The 19970-nt window shown below is 43.7% G+C and overlaps 2 protein-coding genes across 4 annotated transcripts; one reads left to right on the plus strand and one right to left on the minus strand.

The window, feature by feature from the left end:
• The first annotated feature begins 46 nt into the window (after positions 1 to 46).
• Positions 47 to 11433, plus strand: LOC102064258 (uncharacterized). 3 transcript variants are annotated; one of them, XM_074541892.1, is made up of 7 exons: positions 47 to 1104; positions 1580 to 1823; positions 2714 to 2773; positions 3392 to 3523; positions 4305 to 4451; positions 5556 to 5616; positions 5788 to 9245. In XM_074541892.1, the coding sequence occupies exons 2-7, from the start codon at positions 1626 to 1628 to the stop codon at positions 5889 to 5891; spliced, it is 702 nt and encodes a 233-aa protein (XP_074397993.1). In that variant the 5' UTR covers positions 47 to 1104; positions 1580 to 1625; the 3' UTR covers positions 5892 to 9245. The 3 variants fall into 3 exon arrangements, 2 of the variants coding, with proteins under 2 accessions (XP_074397993.1, XP_026652306.1); XR_012580531.1 differs by lacking the exon at positions 47 to 1104 and adding an exon at positions 9896 to 11433 and having other exon boundaries at positions 1121 to 1823; positions 5788 to 6060; XM_026796505.2 differs by lacking the exon at positions 47 to 1104 and having other exon boundaries at positions 1121 to 1823.
• Positions 11434 to 12762: 1329 nt separating this feature from the next.
• RAB33B (RAB33B, member RAS oncogene family) lies at positions 12763 to 19917 on the minus strand. The gene is made up of 2 exons (XM_074541893.1): positions 19609 to 19917; positions 12763 to 15689 (listed from the first exon to the last, which is right to left on the minus strand). Exons 1-2 carry the CDS (start codon positions 19849 to 19851, stop codon positions 15246 to 15248), a joined length of 687 nt encoding a protein of 228 aa, XP_074397994.1. The 5' UTR covers positions 19852 to 19917; the 3' UTR covers positions 12763 to 15245.
• Positions 19918 to 19970: the final 53 nt, after the last annotated feature.

Below are 19970 nucleotides of genomic sequence, written 5' to 3' on the forward strand. Positions count from 1 at the left end.
AGTTTTTGCTGATGCACAGGAGCAGGATTTCACACAGTTACACACATCTAGGCCACATTATGTAAGTAATGAATGAACACCTGACACCGCTTGTTGTTTTTTCTGTCACCTCTACTGCTTTTCTTACTCCTCTTTGCCAGGGGAGCCTTTGCCTGTCATCCTAAAGAACCAATCATACAAGTCATTAACAATATGCGTGGAGTTTCATGGAATCTTACAAGCGCAACGTGGCTTAGACTGCGAGAGATCTTAGATGTGACCATGGTCACAGGGGTCTCAGGTTGAGGGAAGAGACGAGGATCTGACTCCATTATTCAGGATGCTTGATTTATTATTTTATTATATATATTACATTAAAACTATACTAAAAGAATAGAAGAAAGGATTTCATCAGAAGGCTGGCTAAGAATAGAATAGCAAAGAATGATAACAAAGGCTTGTGGCTCGGCTCTCTGTCCGAGCCAGCTGACTGATTGGCCATTAATTACAAACATCCAACATGGGCCAATCACAGATGCACCTGTTGCATTCCACAGCAGCAGATAACCATTGTTTACATTTTGTTCCTGAGGCCTCTCAGCTTCTCAGGAGGAAAAATCCTAAGGAAAGGATTTTTCATAAAAGATGTCTGCGACGCTTAGAGATCATCTAGTTCTGCTCCCCGACCTTCTACTAGAGCAGGTTACCCTAAGCCCCATCCAGCCTGGCCTTCAGCATTTTCAGGGATGTTGCATTCAACAGGACCTGTGAGCCACCTGTGCCGCCTTCCCCATCTCACAGGTTGCAAACGTGTATGGTGTGAAGCAGCACTTACAGCGGCAGGGGGAAATAGAGAGATAAACAAGGCCCAGTTGCTGTGGGGCAGGGATGCGTGGAAGGCTCGGTCCCGGCAGCCTGAGGGTGCCCGGGGCGTGGCGGCCGCTCCCGGCGAGGTGGGACGGGGCGGGCGGAGGAGCCGCGGCCCTGCTGGGTCACGGCACGGCTCCGGGAATTCTTTGGGGACGGGCTGGGAATTCTGCCTGGGTCAGGGCACTGCTCGGGGAATTCTTTGGACACAGGCCGGGAATTCCGTTCCCCGGCCGCGGAGCAGGAGCTGTCCGTGAGGTGAGGGCGCGGCGGGCCGGAACGGAGCAAGGGGACACGGGGGCACATGGGAGACGGAGCCGGAGCCGCCCCTGGAGAGGGCGTGCGGTGGGCGGCAGCAGCCGCGGGGAGTGTCGGGGCTCGGTGCTGGCCGCCCCAAGGGAGCCGCGGCGCCTTCCCGGAGAGGTGCGGAACTTTAGTTCCATATGGGAGAGAGCCCTGCGCTCTGAGGGCAGCACAAACCAGGATGGGAGAGAGCCTGGGCACCCTTGCGCTCTGAGGGCAGCAGAAACCCCAAAAGGACAAGGATGGGAGAGGGCCTGGGCACCCCTGCGCTCTGAGGGCAGCACAAACCCCGGAGGGGGAAAGTCAGCCATGGGGTCTGAGGTGACAATCGCGCATTCCGCTCCAGCATGGTCGGGAATGGTGTCCCAGGCTCCTGGCACAGAGCAGCAGCCCCAGCCGATGATCCCGGCCCTTCTCTCTCTCCTGTTAGGAAGAGCCTTTCTCCTGGAAGGCCCCGGTGCAGCTCGCCAGTCTCCATGTTCAAGGGTTTATGTGGGAATCAGAGCAGAATGGATCGGTATCGGTATTTCATCTTTAACCAGAGGAACATGATCGTGCTGGGGATGTTCCAGCTTGCCTTCAGCACCGTCTGTGTCACCTGTGGGTTCATAGATGGCATTTTCAGAACAGAGTCCCAGCTGGGCAAAACCAGAGCTCCAATTTGGGCTGGCATGGTAAACTTTTACTATATTTTCTATGCTTTGTTTTGCCGTGTTTTTTTTCCCCCGCTGCTACCTACTAGTACTCATATTGGGGGTGGGAGGGAAGCCAGGATTTCTTGCCACCTCTTCCCTTGTTTTATGCTTTGAACTCAATTAATAAAAATTTCCTTATAATGGTATAGCCAGAAGAGTGCAAGCAGACTTTCCTCTGAAGGAACTAAATTAAATACATTTGTGGTGGATAATGTAGAAAATGGGACACAGTGACAGTTGACTGGGGTTTTTTGCAGAAGCATAGTGACCACAGAGAGGCCACCAAAGATGAGGAGGGGAACACCTTGTCCTCTGCTCAGGTAGATGAACCTGTGTCCCACAGCACAGTGCCCCTAATTTTGGTACTGCAGCGAGGTGTGGGCAAGAGGTGTCCCTGCTCCCTGGCATTCAGCACCCTGATTCACCCTGCTGAGCCATGCTGCAAGGAAATCACACTGAAGAGCTGTCTCCAGGGCAGAGGCTGCCTGGCTCCTTTCATTAGCATCTTTCTTTCCTTTCCAAGATGCATATGGACTTGGCAAAGCAACGTGCATTTTCAGCACCTTAAATCAGAGTTATTCAATCAGGTTCATTATTCTTCCCGACTCACAAAGCTCTGGTCAGCAGTAGCAAGACTGTGCTGTGTGGGTAGCAAGTGGGCAAGGTGCATGTCACCCATGTCCTGCATCCAAGAGATGCTGCAGAGAAAAACAGAAGAAATTATAAATTCTCTTCCCATTTCTGATGCAGCAGTTACTCTGATCCAAGCCTTGAAAACACCTTTCATTACTTTTCATTACTCTGTAGCAGTTTATCTTCTGAATCTGCTGCTAGTCTCCCAAGCTGCCATCTCCTTTTGTGCTCTGCAGGTGATGGGAGTCCCAGGTGTCCTGGCTTTGTTCTCCTCGCAGAGGAAGAACCCAGTTCTTGTAAGCTGGAGGGGCAGATGGGTATTTGTGTGCATGGGGCAGGGGAAGAATACTGGGGCAATCAAAAACAGTCTGAGGAGGGAATGAGCTGACTGGTCCTCCTGCAGAATTGAGAGCTTATTTCTTTGAGTTACCTTCACAAAAGTTGCTGTCTTTATAACCAAGAGGAGGATGCAGTATTACCTTGCTTTCTGCTGCAGCAGACAGGCACTGGCCCTAATAAAAAGCAAAACTCTGTAAAAACACTTCATTTCAATGCTTTTCTTTTGGTCCTTCATGTTGTTGAGCACTGTGTACACTAAAATTTGAAATGAGTTAAGAGGTTTGCATTTCCTAGGTGGGTTTCTCCAGCCATGTAAACTCCAAGGGAGGATACTGTATGCAAATTAGAGGTCTTTAAGTGGCACCTCTGATTAATATTCAGGACTCAGCTGTAACTCAGAAACTCAATGTTATGAAAACCTCCACTTCTCTGTGTTTGGCTGTTGTTCCTGGGGATGTTGCGGTGTTGTGGTAGGTCAGAGGCTACCATACAAGCTGTAATGCTTGTATTGGCCCAAGGACAGCTTTGATTCCTGCTGTCCTTCTTTTTCTCACCAAAATTCTCTGTCTGTCTAGGTGAATGTACTGATAGTTGCTTCCATGATCTCTTGTGTTGCCATCTTCATTGTAATAGCTTATAGCTCTTTCACACTGAGCTATGGTGAAGAGGAGGAGCTGAGTTCTGCCCCAGTCCATGTTGTCCATACTGTAAGTATTGATATCACAATTGTTACTGGGGAACACGCCACCCTTCATCTGCAGGCAGTGCCAGATGTGGCTTACAAACAGAACCAGACTCCTAGGAGGGTGACACTAGGTCAGGTTGGCTGCTGTTGCTTTGCAGTGCAAAGGGGAGGTGTGGGCTGAGCCGTGGAAAAATACTGGTGCTGCTCAGGGAAAGGTGCTGAGAGCATCCCTGGCCTGGTTTGAGACAGTGCTTGCAAGGCTGGAATCTTTCTGGTGATGAAGTTACAGGTCAGCTGGGTAAACCTGGTGTTATTTCAAGTGTATCCTCCGCAGTAAAGCTGTAGAGAAGGAATGAAGCCTTTTTGTATCTCCGGTCTACAAGCAATTGCTTGCTGCAGGGATAAAGGCATTCCAGAGAGATGAGGCTGATCATCAGTTTATTGGAGGACAAATCAAAATGCCAGGCTGCTATAACGTGCAGTGCAGCAAAACAATGTTTCTCATGCTCAGTGTGAAGTAGAGCAGCCATTCCTTGGGTTTTTACTCATTGTCAAAGCTATTTCCAAACCCAATTGCCATTGCATAGCATCTCACATTTAATCAGCAGCCTTATTTCCCTGCTTGCTCAGTTTAAAGTTCATACTTGGCTTGCTTTTCAGAGCACAGGAAAATCTCAAATAACACTGGCTATGAATCAATCTCCTGTCATGCAATGACAGCATTCTTGCAGTCATTAGGTTATTTTTTGGTGGAGAGTGTCACTTTTTGAGTATGGCTTTACTGTGTCCGTTTGTGTTTGCAGAGGTTTGTGCTCAGTAGGGTTGTCCAGGGTGCCAACATCGCCATGCTGGCCGTGTCCATCTGCAGTGCCTGTTGTGTGCTGGCCATGGCTTACCTGGGCTGCCGGAGCCTCCCGCGCTGCTCCTGCTACGACAGCGTCACTGGCATGGTGAGTGAGGGAGTGAGGAGCCCAAGGCACAGCCTGGTTGCTGCTCAGTGTTGGTGGGAAGGCAAGAAACCCAGGGGAAGGAGTGTTTTTCCTCTATGAACCTGGTCTCAGCTCCTACCTCAGTCGTGTCACCCTTTTTTTAAGATTTTCTAAGCCTTCTGTTGTTGACATTCTTGTAGCGAGCTTTCTGACACGCTTCCTGTAAATAACTCATTGTTTTGCATTCCTTTATGGAGGAAGGGAAAGTTGATAGACTGTTAGTTTGTCCAGTGTCATTGGAGAGGTGGCACTGTCACCCTCCAATCCACTGTCACTCTTGGAAAACTACAAATGTTGGAGTCAGAAAATAAACTTCCCCTTTTTCTTCACCTTGAGAGCAGCTCTGTGCACTTCTGTTCTTTCGTGTCCTATAGTGACACAGTCGTGCAGGGCTAATTCTAAGAAATTAAGTGGGATATTAGAAGGGTTTTTTATTTCTTACATTTTTTCCTTTTACTATCTCCCTCTTATTACAGTCTCATGTAGCATCTAATATAAGTTATCTCTATTTTCCAAACCATTTGTGCTGAAGCTACTGTGGCCCCATTTCCCAGGAATTCTGCTATCCTCAAAAACTGTTCCTCTCATCTTTAAGCCACCAGTTGCTTCTGGTGCAGCATTACAAAGACTTGCTGGTACTTACATGCTGGAACTTCAAATCCAGTAATAAAAGTATCTCCAGTGCTGTGTGTGCAGTGCTGGGAGGCTGACGTGTAATTCACTCCTCATTCCTAAGGACTCTGCCTCAAGTGATGGGGCCCACGGCATCTCTGCTAAGTGAGCTCAGTAAATAAATAAATACCAACTGCTTCTCTGCTAGAGCAGTTCTGGTGCTGTGTTATTAAACATGTGCATCCAACCATTTGGTTTGGTAAGGAATTAAAGGGTGCAGGCCACAAGGCAGCTGTTCCTCACTAAAGACACCGAGTGGGTAATGTTGCTTTAAACTTTCAAACTTAAACATGTTAGGAGCTGTGGACTGCACAGACTTTTAAAATCAGTTCAGGTGTATCTTGTTGAACAAATTTCCAGGTGAGGTATTTGATGGTGCTGTTTTTTCCATAGGAATGGTTGCAGCCCAGTGAGGACCAAAATCAGGCCGTGGAAATGATTTGTGCTGTACAAAGTGAGTAACTCCTTTGCCTCCACATATCTGGGTGTTCACCAGGGATGAGGAAGGAACATTCTGAATAAGGTTTACATCCCGGGCCAAAATCCTGATAACCAAAAGGCACTGAGGATTTTGTGCAAACATCTATACCATGTTTAATGTTTTTCACTTTCTTTTCTCACACAGGCCCTGGGCGGGGAATTTTTACCTTCACAGATCGGTTTCCAGCCCAGGATGCAGATGCAGAAGAAGACACATCCAAACCTCCACCATATATCAGAATGACTTGAAAAAGTGGCTGAACATTCTGTTCAAATGTGGCAAGACAGATGCAATCAGTTCTTAATCTTTAGAGGTGGTTATGCACTTTTCCTTGGCCATTTGAAAAGCGCACACAGAGTGAACTAGTGATTGTCCGGCACTGAGCAGAGATCACAGTGCAGAGGGAAACATCTGCAGGTGATTTTGAACTTTCAGAATTTGTACAGTGAAAATACCTCATTGCTTCTGGGAAGTGAGAGCATTTTTTAGTCCAGCTTTTGTATTTAAATCATGTCTTATTTCACTAGTATTCATCATGTAATTTGTGTAGCAGTGCTAGCCTTAGGCATTTAAATATTAAATACAATTCCTTTTTCTTCAAATGCTATCTCGATTTCTCCCTCTTACTGCATGAATTATTTGGATGATAATGAAGGACACCCTTCATCCTTGAGCTTCAGAGTGTTTTCCTTTTGCTCTTGGTAGGAATGGGGGCAAGTAAAGTTTTTGATATGAAACCTTAATAGTGCCATTCAGATACCTCTGTCAAAACGTGGCTTCTGTGGGGTGTACATGATTAGTTTTAGCACTGAGGTGTAACTATAGAATGTGGCAGGAACTGGAGCTGCTGTGGCTCCTCTTATAAAGTAACTTGAATACTCGAAATTCAGTTCTCAAGTTTTCCTATTTTGACTTTGTAGATTGAAAGTTTAAAAGAAATACTTATTTTAGGGCCTATTCTGCTAAAATGTATTACAGATCTAGACAAAGGTGTTTTGTGTATTTTCTTGAGGGCACCTCTTGTAGTTCCTCTAGACCAAGGAACTACAGCGTCCAGTCAGGTTCCGCCATATTGTGAAGTGCACAGAATTCCCAGATGTACTTTCTGTTTCACTTTTAGGTGAATGCCAAGTTTTGATCTTGCCTGCAGGCCTTGAGCAGGGAGTGGTAGATGACTTAACCCTTGGTACAGATTAGCTCAGCATTTGAACAGGGCCTGGAAAATAAGTTCCCATCTCGAGAAAGTGGGCAGTAGGATAAGTGATACCCACCATGAGGCATGGAACTCCAGGAATGGTCTCATATAAAACTTCTCTAGTTGCAGTAAGTAAGGTGCCTTTTGTGGTCCCAAGAGAAGAGTTGTTATTGATTATTTTCTCTAAAGAGTGAAGTCCTTCTCATAATGCTGGTAAAGGGACTCCAATACCTAAATGGCTTTAAACTAAAGAGTGTGGGTTTAGATTAGATATTGGGAAGATTTTATTTTCTGTGAGGGTGGTGACACGCTGGCTCAGATTGTGCAGAGAAGCTGTGTCTGCCCTATCCCTGAAAGCTCAAGGCCAGGCTGCATGGGGCTCTGAGCAGCCTGCTCTAGTGGAAGGTGTCCCTGCCTGTGGTAGAGGGGTCAGGATGAGGTGATCTTAAAGTCACTTCAAAACGATTCTATGATTCTGTGAGGATTCTGCAAAGATGTTACTCAGCTTTTTTTAGTAATCTGGAGCAGGGAAACACTCTTAGCCACATACTGAGGAAGTCCCAGTGAACAGAGACACCCCTCTGTGTGTGTAAGGTGCTTGCCAAGTGTATCTGTTGCTGACTTTAACCATTATAATTATTGATGTCTGGGAATATCTCAGATTGAGAGAGCAGCCCTAACCACCAGGCTCCCTCCACAGCCCTTCTCAGGTCACAAATTGCTTCTTCAGCCAGGGAAGCTGTCCCCAGCTTTGGGTGCTTGGGCTAGCAGCTTAACTTGGGTCTGCAGGTCCTACTCTGGCAGCTGGAGGATTAATTATGTGCCACAGTAGCCACATTCTTCCTGACTTTGGCTCTGAATACCTTCATTACCTTGCCTGCAGAGCCACAGAAGGGTTGAGCTTGGAAGGGATGTCTGGGGATCACCTGGTCCAATCCCCTCCTGTGCCAACCAAAACACTGCTGATGTCTTGTTCATTTGAAGGTGTTAATGTTTGAATTGCTTTAATATATTAATCCAAACGTTGTGACTCAAAATGGGGTGCTGTGCTTTTTCCTCTGAAATAGTGCCTGTCAACAGGCATCAAAGCACCCAGTGTGACTGCTCTCCCTATCCTCAGATGCTTCTGGCACAGCTCCACACCATCTGCAATGAAATGCTGGGCAGTTTCTTCTTGTTTAACACAAACTGCGCTTCTTGTACACGAAAAGAAAGTCAGATATCTTCACAGGGTATTTCAGGTAGCTGAAAGCAGTGGCTCTGGTCAGTCTAAAACAGATTTTACATTCCTACAATGCACTGCTCAGCCTGTGTCCTCTGGGAGTTATGGTCCCACCCAGAAGTGCTGTTCCATAAGCAGTCATTGCAGTGTGATGTATTGAGCATTTGACTGCTGGTTGAACAGGGCAATTTGCCTTTACTGTGAGAGTGCAGAGCAGCAGGTCACCACTCCTGTCTCAAATGCTGTGCTGTTTCCATCAGCACAGGCAGATAGCTCCTGGGATGAGGGTGGCAGTGCCCCCATGGCTGCTGCAGGTCAGGTCCTCCTGGGACACAATCCAAGTACCCAGCCCAGCTCTGAAAGCCTTTGATGTGGCATTAAGTGACAGGTGTGGCAGGTACTGGTTTGGCTGTGAAACAGCCTGAGCAGCACATACTGAACTCTGAGGGTGTAAAAGAGAAGTATGCTCCATGCTGCTTCTGAATAAAATCGTCTGCAATTGATTTAGCAGCAGCTATAAGATGGTTTATTTCTTACACAGTCCTTCCAGTTGTGCAACTATTGCAGGTCACTCATAGACAGATGATTTCAACAGTTCTTTCTACAAAAGTGGGGGTTTCCAGAAAATCGACAGCTGGAATGGAAACTGGTGGAAACTGATTATCAGTTTAATGTTACTCCTCTTTGGTTAGTGTTGCAGAAAATAAATTCCTGACTGCAGTTTCCAGTGCTATATTTAGCAGCCCGTTCCACATGCAAGCACCTTCCCAGAGCCTGCCTGCATCTCCAGGGATATTCCATGTCTTGTGTCACGCCCAGCTTCCACTGGTGGGAGTCAGGTGGAGTTATGGCCTCCCAATTATGGACCCAAGCATTCTGTGCTCACCTTGTGTCAGCATTGCTTGTGTTAAGACAAAGACAAGGAATTTACATCAGAAAAAGCTTCCTTACCTAGGTAGGCTGAGACAAACATGACCCTGTTCCCTGACACACAGAACAAGGCACACAATATCCATGGGTGGATAAAGGCAAAGCCTGCCAGCCTGCCATTAGCAGGGGCCAGAGTTAATCACCCAGTGTAATCAGAAGGCAATCAGGGAAGCTGATTCTGGAAGTTAATGTTCAACTAAGGGCAAAGAATTTTTTGTAGTCATTTCCCCAACAGAAGGGGCAGGAGGTGCAGAGGAGGAGGGAAAGAGGAGGGATGGATCTTCATCATGGTGAGGATCAGGGAACCCTTTCAGGCACTTCTTTGACAACGAGCTCGTTTGGGATTTTTTAAATATACACATTTATTTTTATTTATTTATTTGTGTCTGAATTTTTATTTTTCATAGATCCATGTTTGGTGCAATTCCTCCCTGGTGCTCAGGGTCAGGGCAGCCTTTGCTGGGCACAACCGTGTTTCCCCTTTGCTGGCAAAAGGCAGTGAGAAAACAGGGGATACCAAGTCACAGTTGTGTGTCCCCATAGCCCACCCTGGTTTTGCATGAAGTTGGAAATTGAAGTAAATCTTCACCACAGGTAGATGAACTGGCCTAAAATATTTTGAGTGGGGAACACAATAGGTCTTGCTCATTAAACATGCAAGGCAGTCTACAGAAGAGAGCCTTAAAAGAGCTGGAAAAGGACAGGAGTAGTACTAATTAATCAAAATACAGATATGTCCTGAAAACAGAAAGTGGTATTTGCCTGCAGCTGAGAGGAGGAATATTCCCTTTTCTGCCCTTTTTTGGTTTGATTTTTGTTTTTTATACTCAGTAGAAAGCCCACCTAATATAAGACAGACAACATGCATTTTTTGGAGTCAGACTATGCGATTTCTTGTTTCCTAGGATCACAGAACCACAGACTTCTTTATGTTGGAAAGGATCTTTAATATCATTGAGTCCAACCACTGATCCTTATCGGTCCCTTCCAAACTGAGATTCCTTGATTCTCAAGCACCAACAATGTGTAAGTATGGGGAAAAGTTGTTGAATTTACCTCTAGCTTGAGGAGGGATGCCCATTAAAGCAAACAGCATTTCCCAGCCTTCCCTAGGTGCTTCTCCATAAAAACAGGAACTGCTTTGTCCTGCGTCTCTTCAGGTACGTCTAACCCAAGCACATTAACAAACTGCAGTTTCACTTGCACTTTCTAAGCTGCTGCAATAATGTCTCTTCCTTTTATTTTCTTTTTTCTTTTTTTCCTTTTTCCCCCTTTCCTTTCCCTTTCCTTTCCTTTCCTTTCCTTTCCTTTCCTTTCCTTTCCTTTCCTTTCCTTTCCTTTCCTTTCCTTTCCTTTCCTTTCCTTTCCTTTCCTTTCCTTTCCTTTCCTTTCCTTTCCTTTCCTTTCCTTTCCTTTCCTTTCCTTTCCTTTCCTTTCCTTTCCTTTCACAGAAATGTGTGTTCTGTTTCATTGACTTGACATTTATGTCATCTTAATTTAAAATTACTTGGTTTCATGGTTCATCTTTCATCCTTTGGCTTCTGTCCACTACATGTTTTTAACTACACTCATCACTTTCTTCTTTAGTCAATATTAGTTGTTATTATAATTGATGTTTATGGTGGAACAGTACATGCCAATATTGCTAAACCCTTTATCCCCACCCAATAACCATAGGACTGATTCAGGATAACAGATGGTGTTTTCAGCTTCCAAATTCTTTGCTCTAAGCATATCTTGCAGCACTTGCTTCTGTGTTTCTAATTTTGTCTGATGCAGGCAGCCTCCCAGCCCCAAGTGACCCAAGTTTTTGCTTCATTCAGTGGTTCTTCACCCATAAAGCCTGAGAGCAGGAGCCTCAAGGCAGCTGCTAGAGCTGGAATCCCACCAGTGTCGTGTACCACACATCAAAGAGTTGGAATTCCACACAGCCCTCCCCCAAGTGTTGCACTGTGATGCAGAAGGAAGCATGCTATGGTGATGTGAATATACATGTTTTCTGGTCATCATTTTACATATATAGAGACTATATATCTTATTTGTCTTTATTTACCCTCTCATCATGCATATGAATGAAATGTACCTATTTAATGACAGATGCAAGTATTGAAATGAAAGATCAAAGTACTGAAATCAGCTCTTTCAGGTCAGATGCAGTTTGACAAAAGCACTGTGAGCCTTGAAGCAAAGGACAAGGGCTGCCAGCATTTGTGCTTTTTAACAGCAGCACCACAGTGACTCAGGTATTAGCTCAGAACTGAAGCTAAGCACTCCAATGCAGTCATGAGGATCCACAGGAACTTAAACACCCTCTCTGATTAGCACATGCTTTTCTTAATCTACAGCTGAATCTTTGCTTGCTGAAGCCAGAAGCTCTTCACTGTCTCTATTTTGAGTGTGTTAAAAATAACTTGAAGTAAATAGAAAAACTGTTTCATGTATTTTCGGGTCAGTTTAGTCTTTTCCTCTTTGCCTGCCCTTCCTTAACTGAAGAAAGGTCTGAGGGACAGAGGACTATGAAGGGCAAGGAGAACCTCAAAGGCCCCTGAGCATTTAAAGTGTTTTCCTGTAGAGGAGTGGGTGTGAAGGATGTGGGGATGACCAGGCTTTGGAGAGGATAAATGGTTTGCAAATGCAGCTTCTGCTTTATGACTCCTGATTTAGAGGCCCAGCGTGATGTTTTCAGCAGTAAATCACTAAGTATTTTCAGAAAGAGGGAGTTCAGCATATTGCCTCACACCAGTCTTTTTTCTGCCTGTGACCTTTCCAAAGGGGCGGTGCAAACAGTAAAAAGTAATAATAGAAAAGGAAGTACTGAGCTAAGATCAGGGTCTTATGACTCTTAGTTTTCATATGCTAAGAGCTTCACCCAGCCTGGCCTGGAACACTTCTGGGGCATCCACAGGTGCTCAGGGCAACCTGTACCAGAGCCTCACCACCCTCAGAGGGAAGAACTTCCTCCTAATCAAAGCAGCCTATTTATTAAATGCAGACCAGGGACAGGATTGTGCTCTATTTTGGGGTTTGTTATTGATCACTGGTATTGCTGGGAAATTTGTTTTCCGTTAATTCCAAATGAATACCAAGTGGTATTTTTTGGTGAGCCCTAGAATAATGACAACTTCTAATGTTATTTATGACTTTAGAGTTAAGATTACGTGTTGGTGTTGTGTTGATTTCCCTAGAAAAACCAGACTGCCATTTAAAAGTAATATTATTATTACTTTTAAATTACATATGGCTCTACATTTATCTGGGAATTGCAATGTCAAGCAACACCAGTCAATGACCTCAAAGAAAGGACTCTGGGGGAAAAAAAAGTATTAGAATTATATATTCTGGTGAAGTGAAAATACTCAGAGGGGACAAGAAATATGACTTTCAGCAAATTTACAGAAGTTAGAGGTTTTATTTCTGAACAAGATGAGACGAGAAGAAGAGTAATGGAGAAGATTCCTTTAGGGTCTTGATTTACATCCAAGGGTCAGTAATTGCTATTTTTGTAACTGTTGTTTCACTTCCCATTCTTCTGGAATCTGAAATAAATACTGAACACAGCTCTGAACCATCAGGTGGGTGCTTCAGATGCCCCAAAATCACCCAGAGTCATTGCAAGAAAGCAGTGACAGTAGTCCAAGTATTGTGACAGTCTTTTTTGTAAAAACTGTCACCCACACAGCCAGAAACTAGAAACTCCTTCAACTCCCTCACAGCATTTTTAACCATATGGAATTATATTATTATTTCTATTATAATAATTGAAAACAAGTGGTAACATTTTGTGGCAAAGCCCGTTTATTAGTTTTCTGGGACTGTGCCTTGCCTGCCCCCAGCACATACAAAAGAACACAACTTTACAGTCTGGTAAAGTGAAAATACACATACAAAGTATTCAGTACTCTGATATCCATCCTGTGGGCAGAACATCACCACTGAAAGCCAGGGAGCAACACTGAATCCTGCATTACTGACCATGCTGCCTCCACAGCAGAACCATTAAAACATGCTTTGTGCTGAACATGGAATTACACACTTCAACACCATTTGCACACAATTTCCATGACATGAGGGCCCTTATTTACAAGTTGTGGTAACTCAAATAAAACTTAACAGATGTGCAGGTGTTTCAGATCAAATTTAACAGTAACATTGCAGCTACATGATTTTCTTACCCCAACCCCCAACCTGACTTTAAAATTCTTAATTCTGGGATATTTTATTAAAACAAACAAACAAAGCAAACAAACAAAAACAAACAAAAAAACCCACAAAACTTGCTGACATATTTAGTATACAAATAATTAAGAAGGATCCTCAGAAAAAGGATTAAGGACATGAGTGAAAAACAATTTGTCCAACAGGACTGTAAACCATATTTATACCATAGTATAAACATCAATTTAAAATCAATAATTTTCTTAAAGAAATCATTAAAGACACTAGTGTTAAAAAGGTGATTGTTTCTGAAACAACTGTAAATTTTAGTCATGTAAGGTTCAGAGGAATACAAAAGCTTCCTTTTACAAATGTTTCCTAAGCAAAAATACTGTCACAACTGAAGCAGCTTTATACAGGAAAAACTACTACCTTTTGTTTAGATTATTTTTAAACATCTTAATCATATAAGACCATATTAAATGGTCTTCCAAAATCTAGAAAAAAGTCAATGCATTTTTTCTGTATAGGTTGCAATGAAATTACATCTTAGGAACTGTAATAGTTTACATAATAACAGGTATCTTGTTTCAGTAATTTGTTTATAATGTGATCATTAGGGTGGCAGCTTCAGAACTAGCCCTTCCATTGAGTTTCCAGTAAGCAACACATGCTACACGTTGCCAATTAAAAAAAAAAAAATCTTCATTTATACTTCAAAAACTAAGTCACAAAACATTGTTTGACATGGCACGTGAATGAAGTCATAGATTGCACTCTATGGCTGACATTTCACTTTATGCAGCTCTGTGCAACTTAGCACCATTTTTATTATGAAAGTTGATCTGCAGGGAGGACTGGAAAAAAGCAGTTGCAACTATGAGAACACAGAAAAAGGTGATCCAAGAGGAATTTTTTCCCTTATCTAATCCCTACTAGTTCACATTAGTAATGCCAAGGATGCCCTACATAGTCACAACATTATATATGCAGGTTTTCCCTCAAAAATCTGTAACAGAGGATGTAGTTGGTAGATTTATTCCATATTTCAAGAACAAATTTAGTTTGTGTTTGGAAATATTTTAAGAATGTACCATATTCCTAAGCATTTCTATTCCTGAAATATATTATCAAGTTGGCATTTCAAGATATCTGAGAAGCACTCCTGATATCTTAAAGCCCTGCAAACCCCATCTTTGAAAAGCAGTATGCCTCTGCCAAATTCACCCAATCTTTTACTTACTCAACTGTTTTTACTTACCCTGAGACACTCAGCTCAAATACAGCACCTTCAGAAATATATAACTTAATTTTAGTAAGATCAGAGAACTTGTGGACAGGTAGAGTCCCAGTTTTACCCCAAATCCTGCGCTACAGTACTTTCCATAATATGGGTTAACAGAACATAGCTTGGTATCACATGCTAATTATGAAAAAATAAAGAAGTTTTAAGTATCAAAAAATTGTCTAGAGGTAGGGAGAAGTTGGTTAATTCCATTACCACTGCCATGAAGAAACAGACCAAGTTCATAGTGGAAGGACAGGCCAAACCTAGCAATATGCACCGACACTGGCAGCCCAAACTTTCACACACCTGTTTTGTTTTGCTTTTATAATAAAAAAGGTACCTGCTTTCTAATTCCCTAGCAGCCACCTTATATTCCTTCATATGCCAAAAATCTCCCCACTGCTGACCCAAAACCCAAGTTCCCTGGTTGTCACAAAAGGCTCTTTTTCCTACATGATTCCAACACAAGTAGCAACCAAAAGTATTAGTAAACTGGCACACTAGTTATAATCTTACCACAAGTGATGAGAACAACCTCAGGCAGCAAGAGCTCAACTAGGACTGCTTTGTCAAAACCTGACAAAGTACGTTCCCATATATTTATAGTGAAACTTTAGTAATTCAGAAAGTACAATTACAAAGTGCAAGAGCATAAGATGGGCACATCTACACCAAGAAAAATTAAAATAAAAAACACATTAAAGTGCCAAAGAGATTTGCTATAGTTGCTACCAAAACCTGTAACTTTGCCAAAGATCATAATTTTGAAGCACTTGCAAACAAGACAAGGTGATAACCAGCGACAATGTGACCTAACACCAGCAGGATGTGATAGGTTTTGGTTCAGGCTTTATATGAATTTCATCATGATCTGGGGGTTGACTAAGCATTAATGGCTTGTGACTTTTAAGCTTGTGAGCCAGTGTCATGAATATGGCCTCCACATGGTCATTGTCATTGGGGTTCTTGGCAGAGGTCTCAAACAATGGCATGCTGTGAGTGTCAGCAAACTTCTGGGCCAGGTCCGTGGGCACCTGAATTGCACTTCTCAGGTCACATTTGTTGCCAACCAGAATCCGTGGTATATCACTGGCAAGAAGGTGCTGTTTGCACTCCTCTATCCAGGACGGCAGGCTGTGGAAACTGGCAATGTTTGTCATGTCATACACAAACACCACAGCGTGGACGTTCCTGTAGTAGTGCTGCACCATGCTCTTCCTGAAGCGCTCCTGGCCTGCAGTGTCCCATAGCTGGATCTGAAAACACAAAGACAAGGAGAGGAAAATATGCTTTATTGCTCATCTTGGAAAATAACACAAACTACCAGCAGTGAGAAGAGTTGCATGATCACAGAAATCTACTCTTCTGAATTAACGATACTGACAAGTTGGTGCTGAAGGCGACTGTTGTATTCACACAATTTCAGAAGCTTTAACTTTCAAAGCTGCTCACAAGTGAGGCCAGGAGGAATGATGACACTTGAGAGAAACTACAAATTTCTGAAAGTGTCTTGGAGCCTGTATTTTTAAAGATTTTTAGAAAAATAAATCCTGAAGTCTCAACAATAGCACTTTCATTTGAAAATTAAATAAGCGTTACTTCCCAATACAACATCAGCTGACACAATTTTTGTTATTTCCAAAAATAATCTCATCTTCCCCAAAATTTTGTTGTTAGCATGATGTTAACTGCCATGTAAAAGTAGGAAGAAATCAAACCATGCTTGATTTCAACATCACCAACAAAAACAGGACAAAGAAATCTTTCTCTGCAGTGTGTTGGAATCAAACCCTCCTGCAATGAACATCTAACTTGCTTATTGAGTGCTTTAACTGGGGACCACACTGTGGTTTGTAGTATCAAGGCAGCATAAAAGAAGGAAATTCAAAAAAAAAAGGTTAGAGTTGAATGAAAGGAGTTTTCCTTGAGACTCAGAACTCAAGGAATACTAAGTGTTCTGCAAACAATGAAGATAAATTTGAAATTTAATCTGTTCTCATCAAAGTCACAGGCACTATGTAATTGTTGAAACTGTTCTCCCATTACCATAGCTCTGCATTCCTTTGATCCCAATGTTTCAGTAAAACTTCTTTAGAAACTGCAGATATCTTGCAAGTTGTCTTGTCTACCACTTTAACCAGTGACTTTTTATATTAAAAAAAGGAAGCCCAAGTGCACGGGAAATCTGCCAAGAGCAAGAAGATGCATCAGTGATAGAGAGTATCACATAAAATTGTTTTGAAAGCTACAACAATGGAAATGCAGTGAAACTGAACAGAAGCAGATGCAAAGTCTTGATACCAGTGACTGACAATAAGGAGTTTTTCTTTAAGCACAGCATTCATCAGGTTGGAAATTATTAAAAGAATGACAATCCACATCCACGAGTCGATCACAGGATGTCATGAATCAGTCATGTGACAGACTGAAACAAAAAGAGTAAAAGATGTTTCATATGGTGTGAATTTTTCTGCAGCACATCTGTGTAGACAATATTATGTTATGGAATCATATGGATAATCCTGGAAATGCTATCAAATTAATTTAATCAGGGAGTTCGTTTTCACAGGCAGCTGTGAGCTTACAATTCTCTCCCCAGCTTATTCACAGAGCAGGAATTGGTTGTGCTTCAGTCAAGCAGAGTTCTGCAAGTGTACTGCCAGCCTTGGGTAAAGATGGGGAAATTAAATTAAAGGTTTACATAACTTGCAAGTGAAGTTTAACTACAGCTCCTCCAAAATTTCATTTACATGCAGCATTCAAGCTTGAAGGGCATCATCAACTGAGTCATTTGCACTGAGAAGTAAATCCTTTCCCAATGTTGAAAACTACACATTTCAGAAGTTTCTTTTTTTTCTTGTTCAAGGGGAACTTGAGGAAATGGTTCTATTTCTGCCTCTCACCCCAAATATTTTCTCTTCTGAAAAACAACACTGAAAATGTTCATGTTAATGGGAGTCACTAATGAACTAACATTAGGATTACTATTTCATTGTTAGTCCAGTAACACCCATCTTCAGGGGACCACTGTTTTATAACAGCCCTTTAAAATACGTTACAGTATTGAAGTTTGAATACAGTTTGAATATTTGATTTAATAGCATAATTCATCTAATAAAACTGGACAGAATCACTTGGTCACATTCCCTAGGAAAGACAAATGGCATAAAAATATTAAATACACTGACTCAGCTATCACAGCCCACCTTCTGATTCTGTTTTGTGGATCCAGAAAGGCTCTTTTCTAAACAAGGACTCACTCTGTATGTGTGGTTTATAACACAGTGATAAAAACATAGCTGGCCTTGATGCTACGTCTCCTTTAAAAAGGGAGAAAATTTGGAATAGCTCAAGGTACAGAACATGATGTTCAGATTTTCTTATTTGAATTTCACTTGTGTTTTGCTCTTGAATGTAGGTCAGTGAAGACTGACATCATTGTTTTCTTCAATTTTCAACACTTGGATCAATTGAGGAAGAAGAAAATGTAGAAGGCAACAGATCCATTTGTTGAAAGTTTTAATTTACTGATCACATTTAGGCATCAGCGTTAGATATGGAGCTGTCAGCCTGCTGTACAAGGAATGAATATGCTTGTTCCTGTGCCTGGGAACGCACACAATGGCTGTGTGGGAGCCCACCAGGAGAAGAACGGTGCCTGTGTTCCTGCCGATGACACAGCACTTTTCCAGCTGTGAAGGAAACAGTTCCTGCTGTGGCAGCACAGGACAGAACCACCCAGCTGGCTGGGGGAAGGGACAAGACACCACTTTGTAACCTATTTGATGCAAGAGGAAAAATTCCCTTCTGGGCACACAAGGACTACAGTAATTGAGTTCATCGGAGCTGCTCTCTCCTGCTTCAACTCGTGCTGCTGCTGGAGCTGACTGCTACACGTGAGAAAGGTGCAGAGCAGTGAGAGAAGCTGCCAAAACCACCCAAAATCAGTTCGAACTGACAACACTCCCACTGAGAACTAGGGTCCTGGCCACAAGGATAACATCTATTCCTTTAATGCTGAAACAGAACTCACACTAAACAATGTGTCTCAGAAGAGCCTCCTTCACTTCCTGCCTTCCTCAACCAGAACTGGCTTCTTTTACAGGTAATGCTCTCAAAAAATGCAGCAAAACAATCTACAGAAACACGTATCTCAGAATGGCACAATAACCCATGTGAAGCATCTAAGAGCTGTGGATTATGCTACGTTCTTTACTTCTCTCCAACAAAGGTCAGGCATCACTCAGACGTGATGAAAATGCCAGTGAATAAGATGGTGCTGACAAGACAATGTCCCTCAGGAGGAGGGATACAAAGGGATACAAATTCTGTACAAAGAAGTACAAAATTTCAGTTGTCAGAGAAATTCTAGTCAGTGGTTTTACTAAAAAAAACCAAACCAAAAAAAAAAAAAAAAAAAAACCAAACCACCAACAAAAACTCCTATTCACCTTCCTTTTTCAGTTGAAAAAGGACATGAGATAAAAATCCCACAGGAGTAGGAAAGTAAAGTGGTTCTCCTATTCTTATATATCCTCCATAATCTCTTTAATCAGTAAATGAGCAAGGAAAAACCATGGCTTTTGGCTACATAACTATGAGATGTAATTATAAGGTCTGATGATAACAAATGCCCAAGTACAAGCTCAAGACTACTGTTAACTTCCTTTATTTTTGCACAACTGAGCTTTCCTCATAGAAACAAGCTGTAATACAGAAGCAGATGGGGATTCCGTCTAAAACCATGTTAGTAAACAAACTGCATCTGTAAGCTGTAACAAGAGTATTCTGCAAATGATGCTTACAATCATCACACGGCAAACTTAACAGAATCCTAAAGAGATCGATATACACACCCACTGTAAAGATAAATTACCGATCAGCGTCTGACCAAAGAGGCGAGAAGGTCTGGCTTACGGCCGGAATCGGTTCACCATCCCAGACACCTACACAGACTGCCTTTCCAACAGGAGCAGGGCCAGCAGCGGAACAGTGTCAGGGCAGGCACAGCCGCGGTTGCTGGCGCCGATCCGATCCGAGCCGAGCCGAGCGGAGCCTCCGGGCTACGGCCGGCACAGCCCCGCCAGGGCTGCGGCCCGGCCCGGCCGCTCTCCCGGCCGCTGGAGCCCCGTGCCAGCGCTGCCCCCCAGCCCGGCCCGGGCGGGCCCCGGGTACCTTGATGCGCTCGCCGTCGATGGTGACGGCCCTCTCGCGGAAGTCCACGCCGATGGTGGCCTCGGTGCGCTGCGGGAAGCGGCCTGCGCAGAAGCGGTAGGTGAGGCACGTCTTGCCCACGTTGGAGTCCCCGATGACGATGATCTTGAAGATGCGGGAGCGGGCGGGGGGCAGCGCGCCGGGCAGCGCCCCGGAGCCCGTCAGGCTCAGCTCCAGCGAGGACTCCACGTCCCCCGCCGCCATGGCGGCCCCGCCAGCGCCGCGGAGCAGCCCCGGGGCGGAGCCGCCGCCGCCACGGGCCCGCGCGCGCCGGTCTCGCGAGAGCGCGGCCGCCGAGCCCCGCGGGCGGGAACGGTGCGCGC

This window comes from Zonotrichia albicollis, chromosome 5, assembly GCF_047830755.1.
Source record: "Zonotrichia albicollis isolate bZonAlb1 chromosome 5, bZonAlb1.hap1, whole genome shotgun sequence".
In the NCBI taxonomy this organism is placed as follows: domain Eukaryota; kingdom Metazoa; phylum Chordata; class Aves; order Passeriformes; family Passerellidae; genus Zonotrichia; species Zonotrichia albicollis.

What these genes read in the sequence shown, in the direction of transcription:
- LOC102064258 (XM_026796505.2), top strand. Translation starts at nt 1,497, where the DNA reads ATGGTCGGGAATGGTGTCCCAGGCTCCTGGCACAGAGCAGCAGCCCCA. An exon ending in CAGTCCATGTTGTCCATACT is followed by an intron (nt 3,524 to 4,304) that starts GTAAGTATTGAT and finishes TTGTGTTTGCAG; the next exon opens with AGGTTTGTGCTCAGTAGGGT. An exon ending in AATGATTTGTGCTGTACAAA is followed by an intron (nt 5,617 to 5,787) that starts GTGAGTAACTCC and finishes TTTCTCACACAG; the next exon opens with GCCCTGGGCGGGGAATTTTT.
- RAB33B (XM_074541893.1), bottom strand. Translation starts at nt 19,851, where the DNA reads ATGGCGGCGGGGGACGTGGAGTCCTCGCTGGAGCTGAGCCTGACGGGC. An exon ending in TCGACGGCGAGCGCATCAAG is followed by an intron (nt 15,690 to 19,608) that starts GTACCCGGGGCC and finishes TTGTGTTTTCAG; the next exon opens with ATCCAGCTATGGGACACTGC.